Source organism: Hyla sarda, chromosome 1 (assembly GCF_029499605.1).
Source record: "Hyla sarda isolate aHylSar1 chromosome 1, aHylSar1.hap1, whole genome shotgun sequence".
In the NCBI taxonomy this organism is placed as follows: domain Eukaryota; kingdom Metazoa; phylum Chordata; class Amphibia; order Anura; family Hylidae; genus Hyla; species Hyla sarda.
The window spans coordinates 132,342,024-132,359,421 of NC_079189.1; the positions used below are offsets into that span (position 1 = coordinate 132,342,024).

Below are 17,398 nucleotides of genomic sequence, written 5' to 3' on the forward strand. Positions count from 1 at the left end.
TGTGGCTGTAGACTAATGGCTCGGATATCTTGAGTCCTTACTCTACAGATTTCTCCATGATGATTCACAAACTTCTGTTCTGCTTGGAGGGTTTTGAGGTGGTGTTGGGCAGCTCGCCGGCCTGGGGGTGACAAGTGAGGGAGAGATGCATGCAGTGCGCAGACAATATCATCAAAACAGTGTCTCATAATATTCATGCCTAAAATGAAATCGGCTGCTCCCTCATCTTTAACATTTGTGACGATCACCCCTTGCCTTCCTAACACATGCTTTCCCACCTGCACCGTGGACTCCTTGTAACCATGTCTGGGTACTGGTTTCCCGTTCCCTGCAATCACTCTGAAGTCCGCTTCCTGAGGGTTACACAACCTTTCTTGGCCCCAGCGCTTATAGAAAACCGCTTGTGGGATAGTGGATACCTGAGACCCCATATCTATCAGAGCTTGTAACCGGACATCTTCAATCATCACTTGTACGTAAGGACAAGCAGCTACATACATAGACAGTCCTTTCTTATCGCTGTTTGATTCTGGACCTTCAATCTCTACTCCTGGGGTGCGGTCCTCGACCCCAGGGGACGCCCGTTTAACCCCTTAAGGACTCAGCCCATTTTGGCCTTAAGGACTCAGACAATTTAATTTTTACGTTTTCATTTTTTCCTCCTCGCCTTCTAAAAATCATAACTCTTTTATATTTTCATCCACAGACTAGTATGAGGGCTTATTTTTTGCGTGACCAGTTGTCCTTTGTAATGACATCACTCATTATATCATAAAATGTATGGCGCAACCAAAAAACACTATTTTTGTGGGGAAATTAAAACGAAAAACGCAATTTTGCTAATTTTGGAAGGTTTTGTTTTCACGCCGTACAATTTATGGTAAAAATGACATGTGTTCTTTATTCTGAGGGTCAATACGATTAAAATGATACCCATTATTATATACTTTTATATTATTGTTGCGCTTAAAAAAAATCACAAACTTTTAAACCAAATTAGTACGTTTATAATCCCTTTATTTTGATGACCTATAACTTTTTTATTTTTCCGTATAAGCGGCGGTATGGGGGCTCATTTTATGCGCCATGATCTGTACTTTTTTTTGATACCACATTTGTATATAAAAAACTTTTAATACATTTTTTATAATTTTTTTTTTAATAAAATGTATTAAAAAAGTAGGAATTTTGGACTTTTTAAAATTTTTTTCGTTCACGCCGTTCACCGTACGGGATCATTAACATTTTATTTTAATAGTTCGGACATTTACGCACGCGGCGATACCAAATATGTCTATAAAAAATGTTTTTTACGCTTTTTGGGGGTAAAATAGGAAAAAACGGACGTTTTACTTTTTTATTGGGGGAGGGGATTTTTCACTTTTTTTTTACTTTTACTTTTACATTTTTTTACATTTTTTTTTACACTTGAATAGTCCCTATAGGGGACTATTCATAGCAATACCATGATTGCTAATACTGATCTGTTCTATGTATAGGACATAGAACAGATCAGTATTATCGGTCATCTCCTGCTCTGGTCTGCTCGATCACAGACCAGAGCAGGAGACGCCGGGAGCCGCACGGAGGAAGGTGAGGGGACCTCCGTGCGGCGTTATGAATGATCGGATCCCCGCAGCAGCGCTGCGGGCGATCCGATCGTTCATTTTAATCGCGAACTCCCGCAGATGCCGGGATCTGTATTGATCCCGGCATCTGAGGGGTTAATGACGGACGCCCGCGAGATCGCGGGCGTCGGCCATTGCCGGCGGGTCCCTGGCTGCGATTAGCAGCCGGGATCAGCCGCGCATGACACGGGCATCGCTCCGATGCCCGCGGTTATGCTTAGGACGTAAATGTACGTCCTGGTGCGTTAAGTACCACCTCACCAGGACGTACATTTACGTCCTGCGTCCTTAAGGGGTTAATGCCCAGCATTGGCTCTTCCAGTGTCCATTCTTGTTACAATAGCTACAAACGGGTCTTTGGCTCCCAGGTGGTCTCACAGGAGGACCCCTAGGTGGAGTGACAGGGCGAGGGTCAGCCTTCTTAGGTGGTGGTGTTGCAGATCTGGAAGGGTTTGGTCATACTGCCATCTCTTTAAAGGCCTTGGCTAACAGTTCAATGTCCTGTTTAATGTCTTGTAAGTCGGCTGTCCAAGGACTAGGAGAAGGTGTTGGTGGGGCAGATTGAGAAGGGACAGGCGGTTGGAGCGAAGAACCCTGAAAGTCTGTAGCAGGAGCACTAATTTCTTCTGTCTGAGGTCCCGACTCTATTACTTTCACCCCTAGTCTCTTAAAGGCTGGAAAGGCCATGTCAGGATTTTGTACGGCCAGCATCCTAAGTTGGGCCTTGTCCCATAAAACGGTCCATCAGAACTCGATTGCCCTGATCGGGCGTGATGCCGTCCAACTTCTGTACTGCCTCTAATGCGCTCTGCAATGCCACTGCATATGCTCGGAGGGTCTCACCTGGATTCTGGCATCGTTCATAGAATCGGAGGCGTACCTCTGAGGGGGAGTGAGATTCAAACACTTGAGACAGTCCTTCAAAAATCTGTCCCACTGTGGCCTTATCAGCCACTGGCCATGTGCGAAGTTCTTCCAAGGCGGGTCCCTGGAGTTGTCCCAGAAGCAGTTGTACCTGCTGATGAGGGGGAAGTGCATAAAATGCAAAGAGGTTGTAGACTTTTTCTTTAAAGTCTCTTAGTGTAAAAGGATCACCATTGTAGGTGGGAAGCACAGGGTTCCCCACGAAGACAGGTGCAGCAACCGGGGCTCCCAACACATAGGGAGAGACTGAGGGTGGACTATTTGGGTCCTGTTCTGCCGGTGTTGGAGGTCTTGCCAGCATCACAGGCAGGGCGCGCCCTTGGGAGGTTGAGAGTGTTGGTGAGGGCGGCAACATTCTTCTAGCTGACGGAGGAGACCCCGTTGGCGGTGCTGCTGGAGCATCGCCCCCTTGCTGTTCAGGTGGGGACTGTGGGACTGCAGGTTCCGACATTTATATATATATATATATATATATATATATACATATATTTGTTATACTGGCCCTTTAAATAGACCTTGGATTCCTAGGTCCCAGGGAAATACGCAATTGTTCTTTAATCTGGAACTTGAGAGCGTAGATTTCAAACTTGAGAGCGGTGACCTGAAACTCAACAGCCTTTAATTGAAATTTGAGTGCGTTGATCGGCAGCTGAAGCGATTCTATGCAGGGCTTCAATTCGGTAATCTGATGTCTCAGAGTCCCGTACTGTTCCGTTGGTGCACTGTGCGCCTTTTGCCGCGCTGGGATGTCTCTCTTTGTTGGTTTCTGGCCCTAGACTCCGACAAAATGGCCACCGCGGCACCGAGGTGGGCGGGGTCTCTGGATCACGTGCGTCGGGATGTCTCGTGCTGACTTGTACCTCCACAGTACTGTTCGCCTCCCCCTTACTTTACATGCGCACTTACTCCACACAGCACCGTATGCGCAACCTCTTACTCCGGAGTATAAGTCACAGTACATTAATAAAGTTCACTTCTTAGGGGGGAGTACACTTTCACTAGTGGCAATGGTAGGCACACACCCGAATCCTATTCGTGCAATGCCAAAAAGGCTTTGTGGTAGCCCATGGGGGGTGTATGGTAGTGGTGGTATGGTAACGGTATATGAGGGGTTAATATTAACCCTGTCACTCGTGAGTCCAGGGTGAGGGCTGGTATTATTGAGGTACAGCTTCAGCCTATCGCCGCCCTTCCCAGAAACGACAGGCGTATGCAGATAATGACTGAAGGTCCACACTGGAGTTAAACTTGAACTGAAGTAAACTTTACTCTTGAACTTGCGGTACATTCAGAATACAGTAACAATCTCTGTAATACACTTGTTTAGACTTCAATGACTGACAGTTGCTGTGGACCTTGCGTCTTTTGCAGGTTAGTAGAATCAAGGTAATTGGTGCGTCGATCTGTCCGGATTTAGGGGTAGATTAGGTTCGGTAGTCCCGCAGAGTGTTTGGGGATTGATACACTCTATAACTATAATTGTTCAGCCATTGCCGCAAGGCTCAGGCCTAACTCACTGCGATTACTGCTGTACAGATCTTCTCTCATCAAGAGCACAGGAGCAACAGAACTAAAATGGCTGCCGCGTCCTTTATATGGACAGGGGGCGGAGCCTAATTTGATTAGTCCAAGATCAGCTGTCACTCACCATCACACAGGCTTCTGGGTGACCATTTGACTTCCTATACACATAATAATACCAAAACGAGGCTAGAAATACCAAAGTGAGGCCTGGAACGCATCCAGAGTGAGGCTTGGAAAGCATCACATGACCCGAAGGCCCTGCGACGCCATAGAAACAAGTAATTAACCATTTATTTACATATATTATGCTATTTACATTAATCCATGCATAAATTACTAATTACATACTAGAATAGAGGCGACTAGGGGTAGACTGACTAATAGGGATCCCTACGTCCTAGGGACTCTGGCTATGGGGACTCATAAATAAACAAGTACTGTATAGAATGTGGTACTGGGACACCACAGAACGTTGATCCAGGGATTTTTTCTGGAGTCGGGAAGGAATTTTTACCTCTAGTATGAGGTTTTTTTGCCTTCCTCTAGATCAACTCAGAAGGGACTCATTAGGGATATAGGTTGAACTTGATGGACTCTGGTCTTTTTTCAACCTCAGGAACTATGTTACTATGTCTGTCCTCCTCCTCCTCCAGACCCATCTGTCCTCCTCCAGACAACTCTGTCCTCCTCCTCCAGGCCCCTGTGTCCTTTCTCCAACAGACCCTTCTGTTCTCCTCCATCCTCCTTCTTCAGAGCCCTCTGTCCTCTTCCAGACCCCTTGTACTCCTCCATCCTCTTTCTTCAGAGCCCTCTGTCCTCCTCCAGACCCCTCTGACATCCTCTCATAAATATATCATACATACATCTATTATACATGCAAAACACATATACACACATCAAACATAAATACATACATACATAACACACACATACATATGGTACATACATCCGTCTAGCTTACACACATCATACATACATACATACACACATTCTACATACACATCATGCATATACACAGACATAATACATACAACTGCCGCCGCACCCCCACCCCCCCCATCATATAATACATACATACATACACTATATACATACATACTACATTGAAAGCCGGAAGAAGCACCTGTCAGGTGCGAAATGTCGCTCCTCACTCCCTGTCCGTCCTTGTTGTCTCCCCACTCATGCTGCCTTGATATGTAAGTTTTTATGCTGCATAAAATTTCTATCCAATACCAACGGTCCCATTGGGTTATGGGCTCAATTATAAATTTTCCAATCCCCTTCTGGGAGGAGATCCTCCCTTCCGGTGAACAATACCCTACCTGTAACCCAATTAAAATGTAACTTTTATTCTTCTTCCTTAAAAAATATATATATCTGTGATTGTGAAACTTATATATGTTTAAAACTATCAGGAGAAACAGTGTGTCTTCTAGTATAAGCCCACTAGGTGGTGCGATAGCACTGGTGTAGGAGTTGTCCTATTTCTCACTGTGCATGGTCAGTATATCCACTCTACCATCACACAGTAACTCCACACTCTTGACACATACTGTATTCCTGTCTAAAATCTTGATAAATTGCTCTAACTTTCGTTAGAAAACTAACTTCATCAGAGAGCTGCCTAATATGGCGTTCAGCGTGCAGCACTGCCTTTTATAACCCTGTATCGGAGCATCACTTCCGATGCGCCAAGTGAAGGGTTGGGATCCAATCAGGACGTGGTCAGCAATCCGTGTGTTCCGGCCGCCATTCTCGCGCATGCCCCGTCATCCTGTGATCCCGGGCATCTTCTTTTTGCTATTGCGCACGCGCATCCTCTCGCGCGTGCGCAGTGCTTTCTGTCCTGTTCTCGGTGGAACGCAAGCTCCGTCTCGTGACACGCAAGCCCCATCTCTACTCTCTATGCGCGCATGCGTCCCTGATCGATCTCTTCTCTCAGTAAGGGTATTCTATCCTTCTTAGTTTAAGCCTTCTATGACTATTCCTTATATACTTATTCTCTCTCTATATAGATACTAGGTGGTCTGAGTTTTTTAGAGTCTTTTTCCTTTTTTCCTTTATTTCTTTTCTTCTCGTTATGGATTTCTTGTGTACCATTTAGTCATTCCTAAATATTATTATAATAATTTTATAGATTTTATGTATTTTTATTACATCTCATTTGGTCATTTGTTACAATGATTTTATAGGTTTATCTCATCTGGTCATTCTTTTTAGATGTTATTGAATTCATTTTCATTTTTTAAGTTTATTATATTATATCTTATATGGCCATTCTCTTAACTGATATTATATTGATTTTTTATTGATTTTTTATCTTATTAGTCTATATTATATTTTATTAAATAACATTATTTTATCTCCTATAGATTAGCAGTCCAGGTACAAGTTTTCCAAATAAGCATCTCCCACCCATGGGTCCACATCTTCTCCTAAGGTAATTATTGTATTGTTATCTGTTTTCATGTTTGAGTACCCCAGTATCGGTTTTGTATGTGGTAGGTTTTTCCTCCAGATTTCCCTGTATCTAGGTATCTGGATTCTCCTGCATTCTCATATTTTCACAACCGGATGCTAATATTGATTGAATAGCCAAAGGGGGTCACATCCCTACAGTGGGGATATGTCATCCCCCCTATATATATCGGATCATGGTTATAACCTGTTATTTCTCATGATATTCTCAGGCCACCCTAGTGTATATTTATCTCTATATATTATCCTTTTCTTCTTCCAGTCATATCGGCTATAATAAAGGCAGTTGCCAGCACGTGAAAAGTGTTCACAGATTCACAGAGTAATCTCTATATCATTTTATTTCTCTCAATGTTTATATGTATACACAGGCATCTTCCTTTTTATTCAAGGAAGGGTGTGAAGGAAAATCCTTCATTCAATCCTCCAGGGTTTTTGCTATTGAGGCGATAAATCCATTTCGCCTCCTCTTTGAGCAGAATCTGATTTATATCTCCTTTTCTTGGGCCAATCTCATATTTCTCTAGGCCCCAAAATTTTATCTCATCCAGCTTATTACCATGTTTTGTTCTCATATGCCTCGCTATAGGGGTATCTGTCCCTGTTCTAATTGTACTAATGCGCTTGCTGATGCGTTTTCTCAGCTGCTGTATAGTTTTTCCCACATATAGTTTGGGGCATGTGCATCTTGCTACATAGATTACATTCCGGCTGCTGCAGTTTATAAACTTCCTAATATTGTTTTTTCTTCCGTCTTGTGGGTTAATAAAGATTTTGGTTTTTACCATAAACTTACAGGAGGCGCAATGCCCACAAGGGTATGATCCCTGTGGGGGGTCCGGTAACCATGTCCCCGATCTTGACTCCTCTCTTCCTTCTCTATGGTGGCTATGAACAAGCAGGTCTCGTAAATTCTTCTCTCGTCTGTAGGTGATATTTGGTCTTTCTGTTAACGTCTCATTCAAATCCGGGTCCGATTTAAGAATCCTCCACTATTTTGTCAAAATTGTCCTGACTTTCGAAGTATAGGCATCGTAAGTGCCTATGCATCTGATAGTAGGTTTTCCAGTCGGTACTCTTTTTGGTCCCAATAGGGTCGCGCGGTCACTATGTTTTACCCTATTGTAGGCCCTTCTCATGCATCTCTTAGGATACCCTCTTACGGTGAATCTCTCCATTAGATTACTACTTTCCTTCTGGAAAGTACCATCCTCAGAGCAATTGCGTTTTGCTCGTAGGTATTGACCCACTGGAATGCTTCGTTTCAGACTTTCATTTCGTTTTGTAAATTTCATGCCAATGTTATTGTTATTGAGTTCATCTACAAATTTCCCGAACAAAGGCCCATCACCATCCCAAAAAATTAAAATATCATCTATGTATCTTCCCCAAAAAAGAATGTGCTCCGTGTATTGTGAAAAAATGTCACTAAAAACAATCATGCTTTCCCACCACCCTAAAAATAAGTTAGCAAAAGACAGTGCACAAGCTGTCCCCATGGCATGAAATTTACGGCAGAGGTTGGAGGATGGAGTATACATTTTCTGGACCTGACTATCTATATAGAAAGGAACCAGCGGATCCAAACTGATATTTACAGGAAGCCAAGCTCGACCAATAGTTTTTTACATTGGGAGAGTTGGCACCCTGAAAGTCTGAAACGAAGCATTCCAGTGGGTCAATACCTACGAGCAAAATGCAATTGCTCTGAGGATGGTACTTTCCAGAAGGAAAGTAGTAATCTAATGGAGAGATTCACCGTAAGAGGGTATCCTAAGAGATGCATGAGAAGGGCCTACAATAGGGTAAAATGTAGTGACCGCGTGACCCTATTGGGACCAAAAAGAGTACCGACTGGAAAACCTACTATCAGATGCATAGGCACTTACGATGCCTATGCTTCGAAAGTCAGGACAATTTTGACAAAATACTGGAGGATTCTTAAATCGGACCCGGATTTGAATGAGACGTTAACAGAAAGACCAAGTATCACCTACAGACGAGGGAAGAATTTACGAGACCTGCTTGTTCATAGCCACCATAGAGAAGGAAGAGAGGAGTCAAGATCAGGGACATGGTTACCGGACCCCCCCCCAGGGATCATACCCTTGTGGGCATTGCGCCTCCTGTAAGTTTATGGTAGAAAACCTAAAACTTTATTAACCCACAAGACGGAAGAAAATGCGATATTAGGACGTTTATAAACTGCAGCAGCCGGAATGTAATCTATGTAGCAAGATGCACATGCCCCAAACTATATGTGGGAAAAACTATACAGGAGCTGAGAAAACGCATCAGCAAGCACATTAGTACAATTAGAACAGGGACAGATACCCCTATAGCGAGGCATATGAGAACAAAACATGGTAATAAGCTGGATGAGATAAAATTTTGGGGCCTAGAGAAATATGAGATTGCCCCAAGAAAAGGAGATATAAATCAGATTCTGCTCAAAGAGGAGGCGAAATGGATTTATCGCCTCAATAGCAAAAACCCTGGAGGATTGAATGAAGGATTTTCCTTCAGACCCTTCCTTGACTAAAAAGGAAGATGCCTGTGTATACATATAAACATTGAGAGAAATAAAATGATATAGAGATTACTCTGTGAATCTGTGAACACTTTTTCACGTGCTGGCAACTGCCTTTATTATAGCCGATATGACTGGAAGAAGAAAAGGATAATATATGGAGATAAATATACACTAGGGTGGCCTGAGAATATCATGAGAAATAACAGGTTATAACCATGATCCGATATATATAGGGGGGATGACATATCCCCACTGTAGGGATGTGACCCCCTTTGGCTATTCAATCAATATTAGCATCCGGATGTGAAAATATGAGAATGCAGGAGAATCCAGATACCTAGATACAGGGAAACCTGGAGGAAAAACCTGCCACATACAAAACCGATACTGGGGTACTCAAACATGAAAACAGATAACAATACAATAATTACCTTAGGAGAAGATGTGGACCCATGGGTGGGAGATGTTTATTTGGAAAACTTGTACCTGGACTGCTAATCTATAGGAGATAAAATAATGTTATTTAATAAAATATAATATAGACTAATAAGATAAGAAATCTATAAAAAATCAATATATCAGTTAAGAGAATGGCCATATAAGATATAATATAATAAACTTAAAAAATGAAAATGAATTCAATAACCTCTAAAAAGAATGATTAGATGAGATAAACCTATAAAATCATTGTAACAAATGACCAAAATGAGATGTAATAAAAATACATAAAATCTATAAAATTATTATAATAATATTTAGGAATGACTAAATGGTACACAAGAAATCCATAATGAGAAGAAAAGAAATAAAGGAAAAAAGGAAAAAGACTCTAAAAAACTCAGACCACCTAGTATCTATATAGAGAGAGAATAAGTATATAAGGAATAGTCATAGAAGGCTTAAACTAAGAAGGATAGAATACCCTTACTGAGAAAAGGGATCGATCAGGGACGCATGCGCGCATAGAGAGTAGAGATGGGGCTTGCGTGTCACGAGACGGAGCTTGCGTTCCACCGAGAACAGGACAGAAAGCACTGCGCACGCGCGAGAGGATGCGCGTGCGCAATAGCGAAAAGAAGATGCCCGGGATCACAGGATGACGGGGCATGCGCGAGAATGGCGGCCGGAACACACGGATTGCAAACCACGTCCTGATTGGATCCCAACCCTTCACTTGGCGCATCGGAATTTATGCGCCGATACAGGGTTATAAAAGGCAGTGCCGCACGCTGAACGCCATATTAGGCAGCTCTCTGAAGAAGTTAGTTTTCTAACGAAACGTTAGAGCAATTTATCAAGATTTTAGACAGGAATACAGTATGTGTCAAGAGTGTGGAGTTACTGTGTGATGGTAGAGTGGATATACTGACCATGCACAGTGAGAAATAGGAAAACTCCTACACCAGTACTAAAGCACCACCTATTGGGCTTATACTAGAAGACACACTGTTTCTCCTGATAGTTTTAAACATATATAAGTTTCACAATCACATATATATATATATATTTTTTAAGGAATAAGAATAAAAGATACATTTTAATTGGGTTACAGGTAGGGTGTTGTTCCCCAGAAGGGAGGATCTCCTCCCAGAAGGGGATTGGAAAATTTGCATTAAATTTCTACGCTTACTGCAAGTTCTGCTGAGTCATTTGCACTTACCTTTTGAAATGCTGAACACCACCAATTGCATATATATATATATATATATATATATATATATATATATATATATGCAGTCAAGGCACAATATACATCCATTATCCACTCCCTGAAGACGGCATAGGATCCGCTCACATACAGTATATAGCAACAGCCAGGCGTATTCTATCTCTTGCATGAGATACACAAATTCTACACACATCATACATACACCTGCTGCTTCCCCCCACATCATACAATACATATGTGATAGCCTTGGGTAGTAGGGTATATCGGGGGTAGCTGTGCGGTGACTAAAGGGTATCTTGTTAACCCTTTCTAATAGTGACACCAGGGTGAGGGCTATCCTCTGTATGCTTGTCCTACCACCACCTTTCCTAAGAGCAATAGGGAGATAGGAAATAATTAATTGTCCACAAACGGAGAGTTGCAGAAACTTGTCGGAACCTTTACTGAAGATATTAGGCAATAATGAACAGGAACAGTCCATACAACAGAGTCTATTAGAGCTTGACAAGTGGTTGGGACCTCGTGAGTCTATTGAGCTTAAGAAGGTAATTGTTGCGGTGATCCACTGGATTTAGGGGTTTAGATTCGGTCCAGTAATCACGCTAGCTTTAGCGGGATTTAGATGTTAACTCACGGTTTAGTTTTGGCTGAGTCCGGAAGGTTTTAGGCCTAGCATGTCTTTGAAAGTTGCGCAGATCCATCCTGGTAGTCCGGCATCCACGAGAGCAGCAGCCCAAAAGAGCGATAATTGGCTACAGCTCCCTTAAATGGGCAGGGGCTGGACTTAAGCTCACTGGTCCATACAACTGTCAATCTCCTGTAAAGAGAGTTATGGGTAACATGTGACCCAAGGACCTCCAAAGGTCCTCCAACATACCATAGAGGAATTAACATAGTCACATGACCGAAGGTCCTGCGACGCTAACAAGGTAAGTACTCTAATATATCTTATATTAAATATACACATTATTAAATATATACATATAAACATCCTAGCATTAGAAAATAAAGAGGCGACTAGGGGCTGTCCCACCTAGGGGCTGTCCCACATTTTCTTTCTTGCTAGTGATACATGTGTTAACAAACTATCAGTCATCCCTTTTGAGCTTTATTTAATGATTTTTTTGTTACAAATTGATTTCCATTTTTTTGGTTTTAGGTGATGAGGCAGGAAGGTTTTGGAAAGAATTTGTATGAATGTTCCTTATTTGATCTAATAAAATTTGATGATTTCAATGGTGATAAACATTTATCCCTGGATGAATTCTACCGAGCATTCCGTGAGTACATGTTATATATCATAATACTTTGTGCTTCTTAAAGTGTCATAATAGTAAAATATTAAATTGAAAGGTTCATTGTATATTAAACATGCTATGTATAGAAATGATAGCACGGCACTCACCCTTTTCCAGTTTTATTTTCGATCACAGTGCGGTACATACAAAGATCACACCAGTACAGTGGGAGCGGGGAGAGACAGGAATGTGGGCTCAGCAGAGCCCATGCAGCAACGTTTTTACCGCTAAACGTTGCTGCACGGGCTTCGCTGAGCCCACTTTCCTGTCTCTCCCTGCTCCCACTGTACTGGCGTGATCTTTGTATGTACCACACCGTGATCGAAAATAAAACTGGAAAAGGGTGAGTGCCGTGCTATCATTTCTATACATAGTATCTATATCTCTGGCTAAGCGCTGAGCACCACACACAGTAACAGTACAGGATTCCCGATTATATGCTATCAGCCTGCAATACCCAGTGCCGAACACTATCCCCTTTACAGTTCATGGTATATTAAACATGGTTGTTTTTTATCTTAATTATGTAATAGTGGAAATAAAACATATATATTTGTAACTGAACCCTTATGACAGAGGCTTTGTAGGCAGATTTTGGACTCTAGATGTCAGAAATTTGATTGTTGTGTAACAACACTTTTGAAGTAACAACAACTTTTGTATCTTTAAACGTTAAAGAGAAACTATATTCTTTTATTTTTATTCTATGTACATGACCTTGCTTTTTTTTTTTTTTAAGTGTATAACTCACTAAGAGACTGTTTTCTAATTTTTTTACATGAATGTATTTCTTGCAGACGGATATAAATGTAAAGTGTGTTGAAGAAATGTGTGCCCATCACTTGAGAAATAAAATGTCTACTTTATTAAACAAACATGACAAAAGATCAAGCAGGCTCCAAACTGCTTTATGTGTTTAAGGACAAGAACCCAAGCCGCTTAAGGACCCAGGGCGTACCTGTACGCCCTGAGTCCACTCCCTTTCTATAACGCGGGGCCACGGCATAGCGGGTTGGGCCCGGCCTCTAACAACGTCTGGGACCCGTGGCTATTAACCTTTTACATGCGGCGTTCAAAGTTGATCGCCGCGTCTAAAGTGAACGTAAACTAATGCCGGTTAGCTCAGGGGGCTGAGGTGAAATTGCGGCGTCCCGAACAGCTGTAGGAAACGAGGAGGGTCCCCTTACCTGCCTCCTGGTGTCCAATCGCCGAATGACTGCTCAGTGCCTGAGATGCAGGCATGAGAAGCCAAGCGGCAGCATCATTGTTCAATGGTTTCCTATTAGAAACCATTAATCAATGTAAAAGATCAGTGTGTGCAGTGTTATAGCCCCCTATGGGAGCTATAACATTGCAAAAAAAAGTGAGAAAAAAAAGTGAATTAAGATCATTTATCCCCTTCCCTAATAAAAGTTTGAATCACACCCCCTTTCCCATTTAAAAAAAACTGTGTAAATAAAAATAAATATATGTGGTTTTGCCACATGTGGAAATGTCCATATTATAAAAATATATTATTAATTAAACCGCACGGTCTATGGCGTACGTGCAAAAAAATTCCAAAGTCCAAAAGAGTGTATTTTTGGTCACTTTTTATATCATGAAATTTTTTTTTATAAAAAGCAATCAATTAGTACAATCAATACAAAAATAGTACTGCTAAAAATTTCAGATCACGGCACAAAAAATGAGCCCTCATACCGCACCATATGTGGAAAAATAAAACAGTAATAGGGGTCAAAAGATGACAATTTTAAACGTAGAAATTTCCCTACATGTAGTTATGATTTTTTCCAGAAGTACGACAAAATCAAACCTACATAAGTAGGGCATCATTTTAATTGTATGGACCTATAGAATAAAGAGAATGTGTCATTTTTACCGAAAAATGTACTGTGTGGAAACAGAAGCCCCGAAAAGTTACAAAATGGCGTTTTTTCTTAAATTTTGTCGAACAATGATTTGTTTTTCCGTTTCGATGTAGATTTTAGGGTAAAATGACTGATTTCATTACAAAATAGAATTGTTGGTGCAAAACATAAGCCATGATACGGATTTTTAGGTGCAAAAATATAAGAATTGTGATTTTTTAAAGGTAAGGAGTAAAAAACAAAAGGGCATGCTCTTCAAGTGCTCATGCTCTTCAAGTGCTGGGCACATGGACCGTTTGATAGGGTCGCAGCACTCATGGCCATGAGAGAATGGTGACTGTGTATGTAGCGCGATGGATTTGTTTCCAAATGTAAAGTGTGCTGTTCTTAATTTGTCAATGGGTAGCCGAAAAATGTTAGTGTACATTCTTGTAAGGAGAGTTTAAGGACATTTGTTCCAAAGTTCAATGACAACCAGGCTGAGGCAGGATATGTTAAATGAAAACGTAAAAATGAAAATTGGCTGCGTCCCCGAAGCCAAAATGAGCTGTGCTCTGAAGGGGTGAAGAGAAAATGACAAAAGAAGTTGGGCCTATTTTGTTCAACCATTTTTGCATAGAAAAAATTGCCTTTTTTTTTCTCTGTAGTTCATGTTTATGTACCATTTATACTACAACATTTTCCAGTAAAAAGATAATTGACAAAAAATTGCCATTTTTTTTTTTCAAAGAAATTGCATCAGCAGGATTGTCTAAACTAACCTGCTGGTATTGGGTAATAATGCATATGACACTAATCACATTTGTACCTTTCTTATTTTTCCACTGTTGTGCCATTTTTAAGACATTGTTAATAGTAAAAGGCAAATGAGGGTCACTGGGGGGCATTGCCTAGCCCTTAAATTCCCCTATTACTCCCACCAGCTCCAGTGAGAATATATATATATATATATATATATATATATATATATATATATATATATATATAGGCCTCCACTTCTTGCAAGTGCAAGATTTCCAAGCAGGATTTCACTACCTAACTATTGCTTGGATGCAGCATGGCTTCAGTGCTGTATTTTCTGCTAGGTTTTCCCTACACTACAGGGCTCTGACACCTAGCTATGCCAAAAACTGTAGCTGGCTCCATTCAATTGTAAGGGGCCCAAATCTAAACGAGCACTGTGTCCCCTTTATTTTTAGGATCGGTGGGAGTCAAAAAAGGTCATAAAATGATCAAATGTGCCATCAGTTTAAAAGATAGAAATATGTTTAAAGGAGAAGTATCATGGAAGAAAACTTATGCCCTATCCTTTGGATAGGGGATACGTTTTAGATTGCGAGGGTCCGAGTGCTGCCCCCCCCCCCCCCCCCGCAATCTCCTGTTTGGAGCCCCTGCTCTCCTTCACAGAGGCATGTCACGACTTCCGCCCAAAGTGGACTCATTTTCATCTTATAATAAAGCTGGATTAAGCTGTGGTGATCTACAAATGGCTTCTTTGGTATCTTTTTACCACAGTTACTTCATTTTGTTGTCTAGTGCTTAGATAGGTTCCTCAATAAAGAAAGTGAATCTGCTGACAAATAGACTATAGAGGAAAACTTGCCCAGTTGCCCATAGCAACCAATCAGATCGCATCTTTCATTTTGCAACCAATCAGATCGCTTCTTTCATAAAGTCCCGTAATTCACCCCCTTGCTGATGACACAAAGATATGTAACAGGGTTGATGTTCCTGGAGGGATCCGCCAAATGGAAAAGGATTTAGGCAAACTAGAAGAATGGTCAGAACTCTGGCAACTGAAATTTAATGTGGATAAGTGCAAGATAATGCACCTGGTGTGTAAAAACCCTCAGGCAGAATATAGATTATTTCACACAGCCCTGACCTCAGTATCTAAGGAAAGGGATTTAGGAGTAATTATTTCAGAAGACTTAAAGGTAGGAAGACAATAAGCGGTGCGGAATCTGTAGGTGCTATATAAATAAAATTATTATTAATAGAGCAGTAGGAAATGCTAGCAGAATGCTTGGATGTATAGGGAGAGGTATAAGCAGTAGAAAGAGAGAAGTGCTCATGCCGCTGTACAGAACACTGTTGAGACCTCAATTGGAGTATTGTGTGCAGTACTGGAGGCCGTATGTCCAGAAGGATATAGATACTCTAGAGAGAGTTCAGAGAAGAGTTACTAAACTAGTACATGGATTGCAGGATAAAACTTACCAGGAAAGGTTAAAGGACCTTAACATGTATAGCTTGGAAGAAAGAAGAGACAGAGGGTATATGATAGAGACTTTTAAATACATAAAAGGAATCAACACGGTAAAGGAGGAGAGCATATTTAAAAGAAGAAAAACTACCACAAGAGGACATAGTTTTAAATTAGAGGGGCAAAGGTTTATGCAGTAATATCAGGAAGTATTACTTTACTGAGAGAGTAGTGGATGCATGGAATAGCCTTCCTGCATAAGTGGTCACTGCAAATACAGTGAAGGAGTTTAAACATGCATGGGATAAGCATAAGGCGATCCTTCATATAAGATAGGGCCAGGGACTATTCATAGTATTCAGATTATTGGGCAGACTAGATGGGCCAAATGGTTCTTATCTGCCGACACATTCTATGTTTCTATGTTTCTATTTGTTAAAAATGAAAAAAGTGATCTGATTGGTTGCTATGGGCAACTGGGCAACTTTTCCTCTGAACAGGTTTTGATAAATTTCCCTCTATAGAGGGAAATTTATCAAAACCTGTCCAGAGGAAAAGTTGCCCAGTTGCCCATAGCAACCAATCAGATCACTTCTTTCCTTTTTTAAACAAACCTTCTGCAAAATGAAAGAAGCAATCTGATTGGTTGCTATGGGCAAATGGACAAGTTTTCCTCTGTACAGGTTTTGATAAATCTTCCTTGACTAACAATGTGTTTACCTTATTTGAATGTACCATTATTATATTAAAGGAAAACTGTCAGCAAGTTCACCCACACTAAACCCAAGTCGTGTAAAGTCCCGTAATTCACCCCCTTTAGATGTGCTCTGCAGGCGTGTCCCCCGCCAGCTGTCATACTTTGGGTCTAAGAGAAAGGTGCCTAACCCGTCCCCCTTAATCGCATATGCATTTTCTTCAACTCCACATTCTAGTGACGTGGAGTCACATGCCCTCTGAGCACTGCACTCTGTATGCAGAGCGTAGGCGCTAAAGATTTTACGCAGCTGTCACATCCTGATGGTATGAGAGACCCCGGGGAGCGCTCTGCACAGTGTAACTGCACATGTGCCGGGTACTCGCTACAGAAGTCAAGAGCAGTGAGGGCCTGCATCCAGCTATTGCATAACTACAACTCCCAGCGTGCACGGACAGCTGAAGGGCATGCTGGGAGTGATAGCAGTGTGACTCCAGCTGTTGCAAAACTACAACTCTCAGCATGCCCTTTGGCTGTCAATGCATGCTGAGAGTTGCAGTTTTGCAAACAGAG

General features: G+C 41.5%; 1 protein-coding gene across 2 annotated transcripts in view; it reads left to right on the forward strand.

The window, feature by feature from the left end:
- Nucleotides 1–17,398, forward strand: part of FSTL5 (follistatin like 5) — an 872,209-nt gene that overhangs the window by 506,274 nt on the left and 348,537 nt on the right. For both annotated transcript variants that reach the window (XM_056561517.1, XM_056561526.1), the window contains exon 6: nt 11,916–12,036. In XM_056561517.1, coding sequence (XP_056417492.1) covers nt 11,916–12,036 — 121 coding nt within the window. The remainder of the gene's footprint in view (nt 1–11,915; nt 12,037–17,398) is intronic.